This window comes from Sapajus apella, unplaced genomic scaffold, assembly GCF_009761245.1.
Source record: "Sapajus apella isolate SASKATOON/1434 unplaced genomic scaffold, GSC_monkey_1.0 scaffold7, whole genome shotgun sequence".
Taxonomy (NCBI): domain Eukaryota; kingdom Metazoa; phylum Chordata; class Mammalia; order Primates; family Cebidae; genus Sapajus; species Sapajus apella.
In genome coordinates, this window is record NW_022436947.1 from 3,947,701 (window position 1) to 3,966,593 (window position 18,893).

An 18,893-nucleotide genomic window follows, 5' to 3' on the forward strand; every position below is an offset into this window, starting at 1 on the left:
TTAAGTATGATAATGTATTACAATTTCTAGCCCAGGGCCTGACGGATGGTAAGGATATCATTCTTAGCTGCTGTTGCAATGATTATTATTTAGAACCAAGAGCAGCAAGAGGTCAAGAAGGCTTTGTAGAGGATTTCTCAATTCATCAGACCATGTTGTATTATGAAATACAATAGTGGATATTTACCTGTTCAACTTATTTGTGGATTCTTCTATTTTCATTAGTTCGTTCTTTATATGTCAGAGTCAGTGAATTTACCTTAGATTATAATCCCTTAGAGGACAGAAACTAAGCACAAACCAGAAGCATCTGCTGTCTTAGGACCAATGAATGGGAATTGTTTGTTTTAGATAGTAGTTAGGATACTTATAAAGTACATACTCCAAGAAGCTATATGGGAAGAAGATGTAAAAAGTTTCAAGAGCTGTTAGTTAGGTTCATGAACTTTTGTTCACTATTAGATTCTTATTACAAAATCTCAAGTAGTTCCCCATTGTTCTCTAGAATGAAGCTGACCTCATAGGCATGGCTGAGGGCCCCTGTGGGCTGATCCTGCTTCTCTTCCCCACCCTATGTCCTGTCACCCACTGTCACCATGGCTCTAGCCTTGGATATTCTATTGCATGCCTTTTCTCAGACTCTTCTCTGCACTTGAAATGCCCTCTGCCTTCTCTGCACCCTCAAGTTCCCTCTACTAGTCAAATTCCCACCTACCTCTCAAGACTCAACTCAGCATCACCCAACATGTAACTCTTCGTCTGGAAGTTGTCGCATTTCACCATGTTTTCATAATACTTTTTTTTCATGTGTATAGAGATTACTGTGTTACTGTTGTCCTTATATGTCAGGCATCCATTTGTTTTGTATGTTTTCATCTGTATTTTGAGCTGATTGAGGACAAGAACAATTGTGTATCCCTGACACCTGGCATTGTTCTTGGCACTTCGAAGGTACCTGACAAGCTTATGTGTTATTGAATTAATTGAATTAATATGTTGTTGAGAGAGAAGGTGTGGAACACTGAGCCTATACCCTGACCTTTGGTGACGGCATCATGGAAGACACCTGCTCTGCCGTCCCATGCATGGCTTGCCCCATAGTGTCTCTGGCTGTGCACACACACTGGACAGCAGCAATTTGATCAGAATGGCTCTTGGCTTTCAGCAGTTGCTTTGTATAGGATCAAGCACAGTGCTTAATAAAAGTAGATATTGTATAAATGCTTTATGAGTCTTTAAAAAGGAATCCTATAGCTATTTATTGAGTTCCTGCCTTATAGCTGGCCATCAGGGTTACACAGAAAAAAAATCAGAAAGAGGGATAGGGTGTTATTTGGGGTTGAGGGAAGAGAGTTGAAATTTTAAATAGGATGGACAGGGAAGACCTTACCTCAATGGTGACATTTGAGCAAAGACAAAGAACCAGGTGTGTGTCTCAGGAAGAGGCCCCTAGGCAGAGGAAACAGTGAGTGCAAAGGTCCTGTAGCAGAGGTGATAAGAAATGTAGTGATACCTGTGTTATAGTAACCCAGTCAGCGTCTATGGAGGAGTCAGGAATTTACCAGCCTTGCCGTTGTAGAATATTCAGGTGGGAGATGGCCCAAACGACCTATATAGACTAACTTCCCCCTTGAGTGCATTCCACATGCTTGTTGAATGCCTACTGTGTGTCAGGCCTACCCTAGATACTTATGGGACACAACAGTAAAACTTAGATCCTGCCTATAAGTGGCTTAGAGTCTAGTGAAAGTACCATGTACTCAAGTACATTATGAGGCAGAATGTGAGCAGTGTCCCTAGAGAAAGCTGTAGAAGTTCTGAGGAAAGAGGGCCTGCCCAATGAACCTTCTAGGAAAAGTTGCATGAATGAGGCAGAATTTCAGTTGGGCCTGAGGGAGTTGCATGACGTTGGTATACTAAAGGGGCTTGGAGGGAAGCAGATGGAGAGTAGAGGGTGAGGACATCTAAAGCAAGATCCCATGTGAATTGATTATAAATAAGCAGATTACCAACAGTTCAGGGTTCTTTCTCTTCCGTGACAATACGACTTCTTTTCTTTTTTGGTTGTAATCAATTTAAACACAGCATAAAGGAACTCATGGGCACCACCTATGTTAATAGCAATGTATGGTGCAAAATAATTAGTACAACTTTTTCAGGAATCTCCCCCCCACCTTTTTTTAAAATTTTACTTTAAGTTCTGGGATACATGTGCTGAACGTGCAGGTTTGTTACATAGGTATATATGTGCCATGGTGATTTGCTGCACCTATTAACCCTTCATCTAGGTATTTGTCCTAATGCTCTCCCTCCCCTTCCCCCTACCCCTCACAGGCCCTGGTGTGTGATGTTCCCCTCTCTGTGTCCATGTGTTCTCATTGTTCACCTCCCACTTATGAGTGAAAACGTGTGGTGTTTGGTTTTTTTGTTTCTGTGTTAGTTTGCTGAGAATGATGGTTTCCAGCTTCATCCATGTCTCTGTAAAGGACATAAACTCATTCTTTTTTATGGCTGCATAGTATTCCATGGTGTATATGTGCCATATTTTCTTTATATCTCTCTTTGTTGAGCATTTGGGTTGGTTCCAAGTCTTCGCTATTGTAAATAGTGCTGCAGTAAACATTCATGTATATGTGTCTTTATAGTAAAATGATTTACAGTCCTTTGAGTATATACCCAATAATGGGATTGCTGGGTCAAATTCTGGTTCTAGATCCTTGAGTAATCGCCACACTATCTTCCACAGTGGTTGAACTAATTTACACTCCCACCAACAGTGTAAAAGTGTTCCTATTTCTCCGTATCCTCGCCAGCATCTGTTGTCTCCAGACTTTTTAATGATCACCATTCTAAATGGCGTGAGATGTCCTTTTATCATGAGACCAAAGCATTCACCATTCAGTTCCCCCAGCTGGAGCTTTGTTCTATTTACAGCTCTTGGGCTGTGACAGGCCGTGCTGGTAATTTGCTGAGAACAGGTACAGTGGGTCAGATGTATTTTACAAAGGGCTTCTGATGCACAGTTCCTCTTTGTTGAAGTACCAATGTCTTCCCTGAGTAAAAGTCACTTACAACAAACATGGGATACTAGTCATTTTAGATGTGTGAAATCAGAGTGAGGCAGTGCGGAAGGGTGGATGGGGAACTGGCCCAGCAAAGCGTTGTCTGGATCTTGGCTTCAATGATTTTCCTGAGTTGTGTGGATAGGCAAATGTTTGGGAACAGAATTATTTTATTCATGTGAACCCCAGTTTGCATCCCTCTTAAGGTGGTGATGGGGTTGGAAATCAGTCCACCAATATTCCTCCCAAATCCAAGGGCTCTGTTAGAGCAGATAACCATCCTGATGGAGGATGGTTGCTTTTAGGCAGAACAGAAACATGTAGCAGGTACAGATGGCTGTTTACATTAAATTTAATGTTCTTTATCTGATACATGGTGATAATAGCCTAAGCAAAACTAGGAGTCCTTGGGTCCGGTGATGGATGGGGAATTAGTATTTCATTATACCTGGGAAAGCCAGTGATTCAGCTGTCCGTGTCCAATTGTACTTAAATTAAATGCAGTTCTTCTGCAATTGCTTCTAAGCATAGAAAAAAGTGATGACACACAGTTAAGTGGAAACTCTCTCCTAACTTGCTAGAGTTTTTCTCCTTTTTTCTCCCTCTGCCTCCTGCTTCCCCTCTTCCTTCTCTTTCCCACTAGAACGCTTCTCTCTTTCCCTGTTCCTTCCTGGCTCTTTCCCTCCTAACTTTCCCTGCCTCCCTCTATCCCCTGCCTGAACCCCAGGGCAACTCTAAAGGGCACACATAGATGTTCTTATCCTATCATTCTATTACAGACTTCAGATGGACTGTGGACCCCTAAAACTATACAGAAATCTGGGCTATCTACATTTGTTAATTTTTCCAGTGAGAGCTATTACATCTTTTTTTAGGTTCTCAGAAGAGTTTGTGACCAAAAAAAGTTAAAAAATCACTGTTCTAAGATTCCATAGGAGTCTTCTATCTTAGGGGGACTTTGAATGTAGATTTCTGAAACACTAGAGCTAAGGAACTTTACATGGCCCAGCAACCACAGGAGCCAACCCTAGAAATATAGGTGCAGCCTTCAAAACCACGAAAAAAAAAATCCCACAGCCAGCTCAGCCATTTCTCCCCGTGATTAAGGCTGTGAACCAGATGCTAAGCAGCGTTTTCTGTTCTGTAAAAAAAGCAACAACAACAACAACAACAAAAAAAAAAAAAAAAAAAAAAGGAAGAAAGAAAAAGAAAAAAAAGAAAAACATGTAATGAGGTTAAAAGAGATAAGCAGAAGCATCCCAGCAAAATATTTGTGGATACTTTTATAATTTGAGAAATAAAAGCTTGTGTTTGAATGAGCAAGTCCTGTACCTCACCACGTGGAGGTTGTCTTTATGAGTTACTATATTTCAGTGATGTTCCTTTGTTTTAAATTGGGATGCTTGGTGTGCATTTGCATTGTCCTTTAATTTTGGTGTTCTTCCTAAAGAAGAAACTGTAGTGCTGGATGAGGACTGTTCAGAGAGAACCAGACATGGACCCTATCCTGTAAAATGATATAAGAGCAAAGCTGCAGATTATATAGACTATGGACACAAGTTAGCATAAAATATGCTAACATGGAAGTGGTCTAATACTACCTTTGCACCACAAATATAGTCAATGGTGGAATAAAGGACTGTTAACTATGGCTGTCCCAGGTCTATAGAGGGTGGGCCGGGAACATGGATAAGAATCATCTTCCTCCTGACAAATTTAGTAGGGCTCTCAGTGGCAAGGAATGGCTGGGTAAGCTGGTTCACTATGGATACCTTAAATTCATGGAGCTGTGTTCTCAGGTGGGAATGAACACAGTGGTCTGTGAGGTAAAGGTGAGCAGATACTGCTGGGGCAAAGTCACGTGGGGTAAATGGGACAGCCTGGAGGAGGGCAAGGACCAGGGTTTGATCTCTGCCTGATGGGAAGCAGGGACTGAGAAACATAGGATGGCATTTTTGGGAGCTTAGAAGAAACACATAATAATTTCTCATGGCTGTTGTGTGAGAACAGTGAAGGTGTGCACAGATACAATTATCCAGGAAGAAGTGGAAAGGTATATAACACCATGGCAGAGAAAAAAAATGGGTTTTGAAATGATTTGTTGAAAACTGCAGCAGGAAAAGCACAAGATCAGATACGCTGAGGGTGGGGCAGAGGTGAGTCAGAGATGACTTAGGTTTTTGCTTTGCATCGTTGAAGAGGTCTTGATGTTGACATGGTCCATGGAAGTGAGACTTGAAACTCACAGACATGAGGTGCATATGTCTTCCTCACATATAGTGTGAGCTGATGACAAGAACATCGGTTTGAATCATCGTAGAATGGCTACACCTGGAGATAGAAGAGGAAGGTGTGTGTATCTACTGGGTCCTTCACCATACACGGCCACAGAGAGAACCTGAAAGTGACTGGGGGGATAGACAGAGGAACAGTTGATCTCTTCCATCTGAAGCTTGGGTTTGTAATACACACTAATTTGCTATGCCTCACATTTTGTGGTGTTACCCTTTACTTTTTTCCAAACAGATTTTAAAAATAAATGATGTTTCCCCTTTTTATTTTTTGAAAAAAGTAAAATAATGATTTCTCTGTCTGCTTAGCCATTGCGGTGCTAGATTAGTATAAGAAAGCCAAGTCCACATTAATCTAATGATTATAGTTACTTTGGATATTCATGAATGAGAGTCATAACTTCTTCATTGAAGAAAAAAGGATGTAGTAAATATTTACAGCATGTAGTGGGCTGTAGTTTAATATGATTCTGACACACTTAACTGAATTCTTGCCCCTTCCCCAGCTTCCAGAGCCCAGCCACTGTATTTTTCCTTTAAGAGATTTTTACATTAAAAGATTTGGTCAAGGTTTGCCAACTCCTTTGAAAATTTTCAAAGGGCAAACAAATGAAATGCTCAAGGATTTAGACAAGACATATTTATTTCATCTATAAAATTTCCTTTTCGCTTTAGATATGTTACATAAATAGTAAATGGATGTACATTCAGCCCTCACTGTACTCGGGTTTTGCATCCTATGAATACTGTATTTTCAATTCATGTTTGTTTGAAAGAATCTGCTTGTGAGTGGACCTGCACGGTTTAAACCTGATTTGCTCAAGGACAAACTGTGTATGTGCTTCTCTCATGTAAGTGGCAGTACCTCATCTGGTTTCTCTTTCAGAATAAATGACCATTCTCTCTATGTTCACATGTATATATATATATGTGTGTTTGTATATATGTTATAAACCAAAAAGTATCTGACACAGGTCTCAGTCAGTTTAGGAACTGATTTTGCCAAGGTTAATGACATACCCAGAGCAGATAAACACGGAATCACAGAAACAATCTGTGGCCTATGCCTTTCTCCACGTTGAGGACTTCAGTATTTAAAGAAAAAGTGGCTGAATGAGAAAGAGGGTTGGTAATCCATGTGCTGCAAGACAAAAGGAACAGCTAGGGGAATAGTCCGTTATGCATTCATCATGTGCTCAGTAAATCAACACTTCTCATAAGATAAGATGAATGTTAAGCTGAATGCTTATGACTGTGATCCCAGCACTTTGGGTGACTGAGGCAGGAGGACGGCTTGAGCCCGGGAGTTTGAGACCAGCCTGGGCAACAACACAGTGAGACCTCATCTCTACAAAAAATGAAAACAAAAATTAGCTGGGTGTGATGATGCATGCCTGTAGTCCTGAGTGGCAGGCTCGCTCAGGCCTGGGAGTCCCAGCTACTTAGGAGGCTGAGGTGGCGGGATCGAGGCTGCAGTGACAGAGCAAGACTCTGTCTAAAGAAAAAAAAAAAAGGTGAACATAGAGTGTCTACCTGTGGAGATCTTTAATCTTTGATCTGTAACTGTGCTTAGGAACAAAAGGAAATGACTCAGCTCTCAGCTTAATTTTTCCCTTTGGCATAGTGGATTGGGATCCTGAATTTTTATTTTCATTAAAAATAAAGATAATGCCAACTCCCAATTTAGGGTTTTTTTTTTTTTTCTTTCCTAGGAATCAGTATCCATTCAATGTGCTTGTCTGTGGCGCATATGGAAATGATGGACAATCTGCATTTTGGTGTTGCTAGTATCTTGGCTTTGAGTTCATGTCTTTTTCAGTCTCTTTGTCCATCTTGATGATTTGGTAACTTGGTATCTAGCCCCATTGCTCATGGCTGCTCCGTTTGGTCTTCGGATGTAAAGGACTTGCTTCTCAACATGATCAGTGGCTTGTTTTTATTTTCTTGTCGACAGCTGAGTGGTGAAGCTGAGAAAATGTGCCAGTCGAGTTGACCTTTGACAGGAAGCTGTTTATGGGGATTGTTCTTACTCTCCACACTGTGCCCTGCTAAACTTACCAGGGATGTTTTTCATCTGACACAACGCTTTAAAGACCTATAAACACGATTCGGAAAGAACATTTTTATTTTTTCCACTTGGTATCTCAGCTTCAAGTTTTAGAAATTAAAGGGTGTAGAATGTCTACTGACTCTTAGTTTGTAGTTTAGCCAATAACTAAGACATCCAGGGATAATTCCAGTTCTAAGCCAGTGGTTCTACTGATCTATTTTGCCAATAAAATAAAACTACAAAAATAAGATCATGGAGAAACAATGTGGTACATATTCTGCTCTTTCCCCTCTACTCTGTCCTTCGCTGACACCTACTTCACAGGTTACGTTTGTCATTTTGTTTTCTGTGATTTGGTATTTATTTCCAGTGAGGAACAGAGTACAAGCCAACCCCCAATAGTTCAGAATGAAAGCTCTTTTCTTTCATTTCAACTACCACTGGAATGCTGTTCTCACCAAACTACTTACTGGCTGACTTTCTTCATATGAAGTCATTTTGTATTTTATGATGTAACTAGTTAGGTCTAATCAGCCAATCCACAAATATTTATTGATATAATCCATAGTTGATGGTTCAGAAGAATTATTTTGGAAATGTATGTAGTAATTTTATTGTAATAGATTCTAATGTAATGGGTTTAATTTGTTCTTCACACATTCAGCTATACTGTATCAGCTAGCTATGTTGCTGCATAACAAACTACCCCAAAACTCAGTCACTCAGTTGTTTGTCATTATCATAGTCCACGTGTCTGTTTCTGTGTGGGGGCCAGCAGAGTGGTTCTGCTAGTTTCAGCTAGATTCACTGGCGTCTCTAAGGTCAGCTGATAGTTGGCTGGTCTTGGCTAAGGTCCTCTAAGGGGGACTGCTGTATGTGGCTGTCATCCTTCTCCTGAGATCCGTAGATTACCCTAGCTCATTCCTCTCATGCTGATGGCAATGTTCCATCCTGCAAGCACATTCCAAAACTCTACTTGGATCACTAAGCTCTCATATCAATGGCCACATCAAGCCACTGGGCCAAGCTATGGATGGAGATCAGCCCATGGTGGGAGGACCCTGCAAAATGCTAAAGCAGAAGTCTTGGATGGAGGGAGGAGGAAGATCTGGAGCCAGGAATGCAAGTTATTTACATAATAAAGGACTCATTGACTCTCACTGAGTCAAGGGCTTCTAAATGGCCCCTTGGGCAATTAGAGCCTCTATCCATTAATTACCAGCCTAAGGCATGAAGTAGAGCAGGCTACGTCCCTGTGTGTTCATCCAAAGACAGTAGTGTTCCAAGATTGGAAATCTAGAAGTACTATAAAATTTAAAGAAAAAGAAGAAAAAGTCATTCATGTTCTGAATGATTATCCAGAGATGCTTACTATTTGGCATATTTCTTTTGATTCTTTTATCACTTTCTTCTTTAATAGTATTTAAATTTATATCTAGAGTTTTGGTCCTAATGTTTCATTATAAGCCTTTCATTTGTCATTAAAAATACCTTATACATGTAATATTAATGTCGGCATAAATATTCCATTGTATGGATGCACTGTAATTGACTTAACCTTTCTCTTGCTTTTTAATGTTTTGGTTATTTCCAGTATTTTGTGATTATAAACAATGCCATAGTGAGCATTATGTATGCATAATGTTTATCCACATACAAAGTTTTCTTGTTAATGGGAAGATTACTGGCCATAGTGCAGAGATCTGGGTTCTGCTTCTAAGTTGCCGTGTGACCTAGGCCTGGGTGTCATGTTCCTCATCCAGAAATGATAGGCTGGGTATGGTGGCTCAAGCCTATAATCCCAGCACTTTGGGAGGCTGAGGCGGGTGGATCACCTGAGGTCAGGAGTTCAAGACCAGCCTGGCCAACATGGTGAAAACCTGTTTCTACTAAAAATACAAAAATTAGCCAGGCATGGTGGCACACGCCTATAATCTCAGCTACTTGGGAGGCTGAGGCAAAAGAATCACTTGAACCCAGGAGGTGGAGATTGCAGTGAGCAGAGATCGCACTACTGCACTCCAGCCTGGGAGATGGAGAGAGACTCCATCTCAAAAAAAAAAAAAAAAAATAGTATCTTTGAGCTTGATGGTCTTAAACCCCTTTCTAACTCTAAAGCATCTTTCAGGATCAAGGACTAAATTGCTGTACTGGAGTGGAAGCATGAAAGCAGCACCAGCTGTTTGTCCTCAAAAAAGCTCAGGGGAGGAGAAGCCGCTTCCTTGGGTTTACTCTTGAAAATGTATAGTTGTCCTTGAGAGAGAAGGTTTCCTTTTACAGTTCAAGTACCATCACTTGCCCTGTGCTTTCCATTCCCTGAGGCAGCAGTGGTGATATTTGTACTGTTGTAAAGAGGGCTATGGGACACACTGGGCATTAAGAATATCGACGGTCCTGACCTCGTTTTACGAATGTGCATGCTTTGAGAATGGCCTCACTAGACTGGAAGAACTGATCCTATCACCCATCTTCATTTTGTCTTATAATTTTGTAATCACTTTTTGTTTTACTTTGCCTTTTGTTTGCCTTGTGAATTAAGTTTCATCACAGTCACCTTCACTGCATAGACGGGGGATCTGGTCTTATCTCACAATTTCCTGGACATTGCGTGTACCCTTTTTCTCAGGGATGCTTCCTTACCATCCACTTCAGCCTGTACTGACGCTATATTTCATCTTACCATCAACTTTCTGCCAGCCTCTGCCAGGGATAAATACTGCTCAGTGTGGGCAGGCTTTAAGTGTTGACTTCAAAAAGCAGAAGTATAAGCCGTGCACGGTGGCTCATGCCTGTAATCCCAGCACTTTGGGAGGCAGAGATTGGCCGATCACCTGAGGCCAGGAGTTCAAGACCAGCCTGGCCAACATGGTGAAACCCTGTCTCTACTAAAAACACAAAAATTAGCTGGGTGTCATGGCGGGCACTTGTAATTCCAGCTACTCGGGAGGCTGAGGCAGGAGAATCGCTTGAATCTGGGAGGTGGAGGTTGCAGGGAGCCAAGATCACACCAGTGCACTCCAACCTGGGCAACAGAGCAAGACCCTGTCCCCAAAACAAAAAACAAAACAAGCAAAAGCATCACCATGTCATTGCTGAATGGAGGAAATGGGATCTATGCTGTCTCTGTCTCTCCAGCCCTTCCCTGACTATCCTAAGTGGGTGTTCTTTGCAGCAGACAGTGTCTTCTAGTTCCTAAATTCCCTTGGGGAGAAGCAACAGAATCTTTTGGCTCGTGGTTTAGTTGCTTCTTCTCTGGGCTGAGCTGGGGCGCCGTCTGAGTCCAGTGCAGAGTGGTTTCCCTCCTCTGGCTGCCATCAGAGGGTCCTTTGTTCCTGCGCCCTCCCCCTTCACCAAGATGTGGCCCACACCCCATGAAGGATGGAAATCCCGGTCACACCACAGCACTCAGCAGCCCCACTCTAAAAGCAAAACATCTTCCACCAACAGAAGGCCTGCTCATCCCGTCTTTATTTCACCTCGGGAAATAAATTGGGGCTGGGGTAACTCCTCAGTGATAATTGGATTTAGGGGGGTAATCGTTTGCCTTGAATATGAACCCGTTTTGTGCTTGAAGGAAGTTGCTTATGAAACGTAATTTTAATAATCATGGATTTTACTTCTTAGTTTCTGTGTCTGCCCTTCCCTTCCTCCTAGCGGCTCTGAATGATTGTACTTTTTCCTAAGAAAACTGGAGTCACATTCTTGAATGTAAAATAAATTTATAATGTGAATGACTTTGCTCCCCTGACAGTCATGGGTCACTAAGAATGTGAAATGTGGTGTGTGTGTTTAAGCATTTTGATAAAGCAAAGGAGCATGTCTTTGCTTTGAGTTTCATTTTGGTAAAACTGGTGTCAACCAAGGAATGTGGACTTTGGCTTGCTTTGTCTTGTTCTGTGGCTGTTTCCGCCCCCCTCGTCTTTTCCTTTCTTTCCCTTCTCCCTGCTTTTCAAGGGCAGTGCTGAGACATGAGCTCCAAAGCAATTTGTTAAGAAATACAGGGTACCATGGCTGGGCACGGTGGCTCATGCCTGTAATTCCTGCACTTCGGGAGACCGAGGCAGGCAGATCATGAGGTCAGGAGATTGAGATCATCCTGGCTAAATTAAACCTCATCTCTACTAAAAAAAATACAAAAAATTAGCCAGGTGTGGTGGTGTGCGCCTATAGTCCCAGCTACTCCGGAGGCTGAGGCAGGAGAATCACTTGAACCTGGGAGGTGGAGGTTGCGGTGATCCGAAATTGCGCCACTGCGCTCCAGCTTGAGCGACAGAGTGAGACTCTGTCTCAAAAAATAAAACCAAAAAACAGGGTACTACTTAGACTCTGAGAAGAATGTACATTAGGTGACAGAGGCACTCTGTCTGTTCAGTCTTGTCTCTCAGTTGTCATCTAGCCCCAGGCCTGGTGATAATCAGGAAAGTTAAGACAAGACCCCACTGTTTTCACCCAAAGAGTATTTAGTACATTTCAGCAAAGGGCAGATGGTTATTACAAACCAAAGTCTCCCAAAGGGCTGAGCAGAGTTTTTGGAAGTCTAAGTTAGGTTTAAGGCCTGATGGGATCACAGTGAAAACAGAAGAGAACCAAAAAAATGGAGTGAAAAAATATCAAAAAACCAAATAACTTTCCTTTGGGGAGAAAGAGAGAGAGACCTACTCACCATGCTCACATTCTCTCCTGTTGGTTATCAACCATCTCCTTGCTTCTCTCTCTCTCTCTCTCTCTCTCTCCCCCCCTCTCCCCCCCCCTCCCCCCTCCCCTTCCCTCCCTCTTTCTCCCCTTCCCTCCCCTCCCTTCCCCTCTCCTCGCCTCCTCTCCTCTCCCTTCCTTTTCTCTCTCTTTCTTTCTTGACAGGGTCTCACTCTGTTGCCCAGGCTCTGGAGTACATTTACATGATCAGAGCTCACTGAAGCCTCGACTTCCTGGCTCTAGCAATCCTCCTGCCTCAGCCTCCCAAGTAGCTGGGACCACAGACACTCACCATTGCACCTAGCTCATTAAAAAAAAATTTTTTTTTTGTAGAGACAGGGTCTTGCACTGTAGCCCAGGCTGGTGCTGAACTCCTGGGCTCAAGTAATCCTCTTGCCTTGGCCTCCGAAAGTGCTGGGATTATTGGCGCCAGCCACTGTGCCTGGCTGTTTTTTCCTTTCATGTTTTTAAATGTGCTTATTTATTTATTTTTGAATAGATAACACATTTACTCGATTTGACAACCAAAAAGACTAGCTCATTGCACGTTCAAAATCCTCCCTCCTATTCTATTCCCCATCAACCTGGATTTCTTCCTGCTTTTCCCAGAAGCCGAGCTTCTTTCTTTTGAGTGGATTCCTTCCAGAGTTTCTTTAGGCATGCTCACATGCAAACGAATACAAGTATGGATTCTTACTTTGCTGTTCGTATCTCTCGACCTTTTATTCCACTCTCAATCATCCTTCACTGAGCCTTTTGGGGGAGAAAGACCAGTGGTTGCTTGCTTTGCTTATGCCTGATGCCCTGAACAAGTTCACACGTGTGCTCATCTTTTTCCTGCAGACGAGGTGGAAAGTGAGAAGTGGTACCTGTCTACAGACTTCCCTTCAACAACCATCAAGACAGAGCCCATTACAGATGAACCACCCCCTGGACTCGTTCCATCTGTCACTCTGACCATCACAGCCATCTCCACCCCATTTGAAAAGGAGGAACCCCCTCTGGAAATGAATTCTGGGGTATGCTCAATTTTCTTCTGTATAAACAGGTTGGATTAAAAGATATGAATTCTCATTCTCCAATAAGGTGTTTAATCTTTTTGGAGTTAGTGGCTGTGCACATTTAAGGACATACGACTTTGTGTGTGTATATATACGTATGTAGACATTTAATAAGGGTATGTGGATTTGGTGCCAGCTTCCTTGAAAGCAGTAGCTAAGCTAATTTCGTTCCCTCTTTGATTACTGTTACAAAATTAAAAAAACACAGAAAATATCTATGGTTAAAAAAAAAAAGATTTTCCATGGCACTGATTTTTTAAGCAGCAGAAAGGGAGTGATGGAGGTGATGAGACAATCCATGGCTTAGAGTACGTGGCCGCTGGGAATGTGAGCTCTGTGTAATATTTTACTTTCATAGTGAGATGCTGAGTTGTCCTTACTCAAGTCAGGAACATCCCGCCTATTGCTTCATTTAATATGAATAATATTAACAATATTAATAACATTACAACAATATGAATAATATTACTAGTAATAATATCACTTATTATTGTGTTACCCATGGAACGCATAAGAAATAAGGATTTCTCCTTACTAGATTCCATGCCTACCGCAAGTAGAATTTAATTCTACTCTACCTTCTTTCTGGGTATTTCCAGTGTCTGGCCACAGACCAGCATCATATTTGTACCTCTTCTTACAAGTGTTGGAAGCCTGTCTTGGCTCTCCTTAAGCTCAAAGCCTCAGGTTATAAACAATACTTCATTAATATTCCTTAGTCAGATTTGTTGTGAGCAAGATATAGTGTCTACCTGTAGCCAGGCGCGGTGGCTCACGCCTGTGATCCCAGCACTTTGGGAGGCGGAAGCTGCAGTAAGCCGAAATCACGCCACCACACTCCAGCCTGGGCAGCAAAACAAGATTCTGTCTCAAAAAAAAAAAAAAAAAAAAGGGTCTGCCTGTTCAGAATAAGGTAACACAGACGCAGTAGAGTCATAAAAGTGTCACTACATACATACTCACCTCTTAGTCCATCTGTGTAGATGATGAAGCGTTGTAGACAGAGGCCTCTGCAGCTGTGCTAGGATTCCTTTCTCAGTAGCTATTTAAGTCTCTTTATTGAGTTGGGCTCCCTGGGTCTATATTACTCTCCTTGTTCAACGGAATTTTCATTATTTTATTTATTTATTACTTTTTTATTTTTTCAGACAGAGTCCCACTCTGTTGCCAGGCTGGAGTGCATGGCATGATCTCGGCTCACTGCAACCTCTGCCTCCCGCGTTCAAGCGGTTCTGTGCCTCAGCCTCCTGAGTGGCTGGGATTACAGGCGCGGCCTCTAGGCCTGGCTAATTTTTGTATTTTTAGTAGAGATGGGGTTTTACCATGTGGGCCAGGCTGGTCTTGAACTCCAGACCTCAAGTGATCCACCCACCTCGGCCTCCCAAAGTGTTGGGACTACAGGCATGAGCCACCGCACTTGGCCTGGTTGAGTTATTGTAAAGTATGTAACTAGCAAAGCTCAGAGGCATGGCCTTGTCCCTGTGTATGGCCCAGATAACTCTTCTCCTTTCCCTACCAGACATCTTATGATTAGATGTCATCAGTCATTAGGGAGCCTGGAGAGAAAGGATGTGGCTTGGTGCACAGTCCCTACCCCAGGGCAAGCTGGTGGAGGCCTGAGACTCTTTCAAAATGTACAGAATATTTTGTAGTAAAATGCGTTTATATTACCACGAAAACATAGAATATTGATATACTCTTGGGCATGAGCATTTGGCTTTCAGCTTTAGAGTTCTGAGCGTCCTTTTCTTTTTCTTTCTTTTTTTTAAGATAGGATCTCACTCTGTTACCTAGACTGGAGTAATGGTATGATCATAGCTTGCTGCAGCCTCAAATTCCTGGGCTCAAGTGATTCTCCCGCTTCAGCCTCCCAAGTAGCTGGGACTGCAGCTGCATGCCATCACACCTGGCTAATTTTTGTGTTTTTTGGGGAGACGGTGTCTCAGTGTGTTACCCAGGGTGGTCTCAAGTAAGCTCTGAGGGTCCTGTCAGCTGTAATGTCAAGTTTGACATGAGAAAAAGGTTAAGAACTAAAATGACTCCCTGTCAGGGGAGCTGGCTACACTCGGCCATTCCCCAGAGTAGGCAGGTTGTCCTGAGAGGAAGACAGAGTGACAAATAGCTCTCCTGAGTGGGTCTTCAAGGCTGTTACTGTTTTTTAAAAACTGTGTTTGAAATTCTTCCTCTAGGTTGATTCCTCGTGCCAGACCATTATTCCTAAAATTAAGCTGGAGCCTCACGAAGTGGATCAGTTTCTAAACTTCTCTCCTAAAGAAGGTCTGTGTGCCCTCCCTGTGTCCCTTTGGGTAATGGATATGGTCTCTGAGCTACAGAAAGAGGGCATAAGGCAAGAGAGCTGAGATGAGTTTGTATCACAGGTGTAGCTGGCTTTATGAAACAGCTCTGTTCTTAAAAACAAAAAATTTTGCTTCTAAATAAAAATTTTGAAAGCTAAATATAATTTCCCCATATATGCACTTGATTAATTTCCAGCTAAGCATTACCCTACTTTTACTTCTAGCCAGGGTGATTTTTTTTCAAAACCTTTAGGGACTGCTGCTACAAACACTCTCAAGCAAGAGAACCACAGCCCTTATTTATCCAGGGGCGAACCCTATATAGCACCACAAATAAACAACAATCCACAAAGGCACCTTGCTTGTTTAAAACAACTCTCGTTTCAACTCTTTGTGAAGTAAATTTACAGTTAATTATGTGGCCAATTCATTGTTTGTGAACATTGACTTTGGGTGACAACTGTTGCAGGGAGTCCCTATCTGTTTGGTCGTGTTCGTGGCTTACAATTGTGCATCTTTTTGGGCTTCTTGACATCCATCCATTTAGAATTAACTAATGTCATACTTGAGCTTGTCATACTGTTTTTTTTTTTTGGTTTGGTTTTTTGAGATGGAGTCTCACTCTGTTGCCCAGGCTGGAGTGCAGTGGCACGATCTTGGCTCACTGCAACCTCTGCCTCCCGGGTTCAAGCAATTCTCATGTCTTAACCTCCTGAGTAGCTGGGATTATAGGCGCATGCCACCACACCCAGCTAATTTTGGTATTTTTAGTAGAGACGGGGTTTCGCCACGTTGGTCAGGCTGGTCTTGAACTCCCAGCCTTAGGCAATCCGCCCACCTTGGCCTCCCAAAATGCTGGGATTATAGGCCTAAGCCACCGCATCTGGCCAAGGTTGTCATACTTCTACATTTCTCTTTCTCTATATCAGTTTCTTTCTGAGTTTCTCCCTTTGTTCTCCTGTGAAGCTCATAGTTTAGAATCCTGGATGCAGACTCCTGAGCATCATAAAGTCTGTTGAAGCTCTCTGCCTTGTTTATGCAGATTCTCCTGGATAGATACTGCTCTTCTCACTTCTGTGCCTTTATTCATGCCATCACTTCCCTTTTCATTCATACTTTTTATTTACTCACTTATTGTTTTTTTGAAACAGGGTCTCACTCTGTTGCCCAGGCTAGAGTGTAGTAGTGCAATCATAGCTCACTTCAACCTCAGAAGCTTCAGCGATCCTCCCACCTCACCCTTCCAAGTAGCTGGGACTACAGGCATGCACCACCATGCCCAGCTGAATTTTGTATTTTTTATAGAGCTAGGGTTTCACCACGTTGCCCAGACTGGTCTCAAACTCCTGAGCTCAAGTGATTCTCCCCTGTTGGCCTCCAAAAGTGCTAGGATTATAGGCATGTGCCACCTCACCTGGTCCCACTCATATTTCGGTACAAATTTCAAAGTACAGTTCATTACTCTGGTCAACAAATAATAAATTGGCATATACAGTTGCCACCAAAAAGCTGTATGTGCTACAGTATATAAATATGAGGATGTAACATATGAGTACTTCTCATGAAAATATCATCTGCCTTCATTCCATTGCAAACTAACTGGATTTGATTTGTAACGGTGTAATCAGGGTTGGCCCTTTTTTTACCTTTATTATCAACAAAGAAAGGATTAAATTTTAAAAGTTAATAGTACTGACTAGAATCCATATTGAGACACTATTCGTTGCACTGAGTGACAGACAGTAGTGCCTTTCAGCTTCATATACTGCTTCAAAGTAATTGCTTTCATTTGTGTAATGCCGGTTATGACTATCAAAGGCATCTTGCTCTTTTAATTTATGCTGTGATGTGGTTCCGAAGTGTCATCACCATCACAATGAATCCTGTAGTGGCTTCTGAATCCGGGGTCACTGGAGGAGAAATGTTTCAAGAATAAAGTAAAGGGCAGCCCTTCCTCATTATCCTGGATAAACAGAGATAAGGAAATTCAATATCCTCGACCACATCAGTTTCTAGGCAAAGTGGCTTGTTGTCCCCAGACCTTGCAGTAACCCAAGAGCAGCATTTCAAATGATATTTAGAAATCTGATCCTGAGGCGCCTCTGACCAGATCTGTAGCTCTTAATAGGTAGGAAAGACAAGATTTAAGTTGCTTCACCTGCTTTTCTTGTCATTCTCTTTCTGTCTTTTGTGGGGTGCCCTCTGCTTGGACAGGAGAACAGTATTAGAATAATTCGGCCCCTACCAAGTGAAAGGGACAGGGTGGTTCTAGGTACTCTGGGTTGGTTCTTGGGAACATAACAGTACAGAGCCCCTATTAGGTTCGTCTGCTTCCCGTTTTATTTATTTATTTATAATTAAAACCATGAAGTGCCGTAATATTCATGACATTAGGGGAACCTTGATTAACACTCTTAGGACTCCTAACCCTACTTCTTAGCCAAGCACCTGCCTATTTAAGGCACATGCTTTCCTTCTTGGGCCGCCTGCACCTGTGGCAGGAGTAGTGGGAATAGCACGTCTAGGATTATTTTAGTGTATTCTTTAGCTTTATGAGTGCCCATAGAGAATAAAAAGCCCAGGGACCTCTTTGGCAAGACTGGCAGAGAAAAAGGGAAAGAAGAAACATCGAGAGAAAAGTAGTATGTGGCACAAAGAGAAAGAAAGGGTGGGAGAGAGACAGGGAATGACAATGAGAGAAAAAGAGAAGAAAGAAAAGCATGCCATGGATGGGGGCACCAGGGTTGGCTGAGGGGGCATCGCCTATGGTGGCCTCGGCTATTCAGGTATTCCTGCAGGAGAGAGCTGCTGACTGCTGCTCGTCCTCTCCGAGGGCAGTATTAGCCCGTTTTCACACTGCTGCTAAAGACATACCCGAGACTGGGTGATCTATAAAGAAAAAGTGGTTTAATGGACTCACAGTTCCACGTGGATAGGGAGGCCTCACAATCATGGCAGAAGGTGAAAGGCACATTTTACAAGGCAGCAGGCAAGAGAGAAAATCAGAACCAAGCAAAGGGGGTTTCCCCTTGTAAAATCATCAGATCTCATGAGGCTTATTCACTACAAGAACAGTATGGGGGAAACCATTCCCATGATTCAGTGATCTACCATTGGGTCCCTCCCACAACACAAAGGAATTCTGGGAGCTACAATTCAAGATGAGCTTTGGGTAGGGACATAGCCAAACCATATCAGGCAGCTATGGGTGAGGTCATTTTTCTTGGGTCAGTTGTGTCTCAGGAGGACCCTTCCCATCCATAGTACCTTGGGCGGTCTCCATCAGAAGAAGGGACAAGGAGGTGAAGCGCTGAAGCTTCCTTTGACCTTCAGCAGTTAGCTTCCTGGCTGAGCAGACCCAGTTGTGTGTGAAGTAGCCTGGAGCCATGCTCACCATGGAGCTTCCCTACAGAGGGCTCCGTTGTCCTGGGGGCCCCAGG

At 42.7% G+C, this 18,893-nt stretch overlaps 1 protein-coding gene across 2 annotated transcripts in view; it reads left to right on the forward strand.

Annotated features, from left to right (window-relative positions):
* Positions 1 to 18,893, forward strand: part of CREB3L2 (cAMP responsive element binding protein 3 like 2) — a 138,760-nt gene that overhangs the window by 83,785 nt on the left and 36,082 nt on the right. For both annotated transcript variants that reach the window (XM_032275875.1, XM_032275876.1), the window contains exons 3-4: positions 12,939 to 13,114; positions 15,346 to 15,433. In XM_032275875.1, coding sequence (XP_032131766.1) covers positions 12,939 to 13,114; positions 15,346 to 15,433 — 264 coding nt within the window. The remainder of the gene's footprint in view (positions 1 to 12,938; positions 13,115 to 15,345; positions 15,434 to 18,893) is intronic.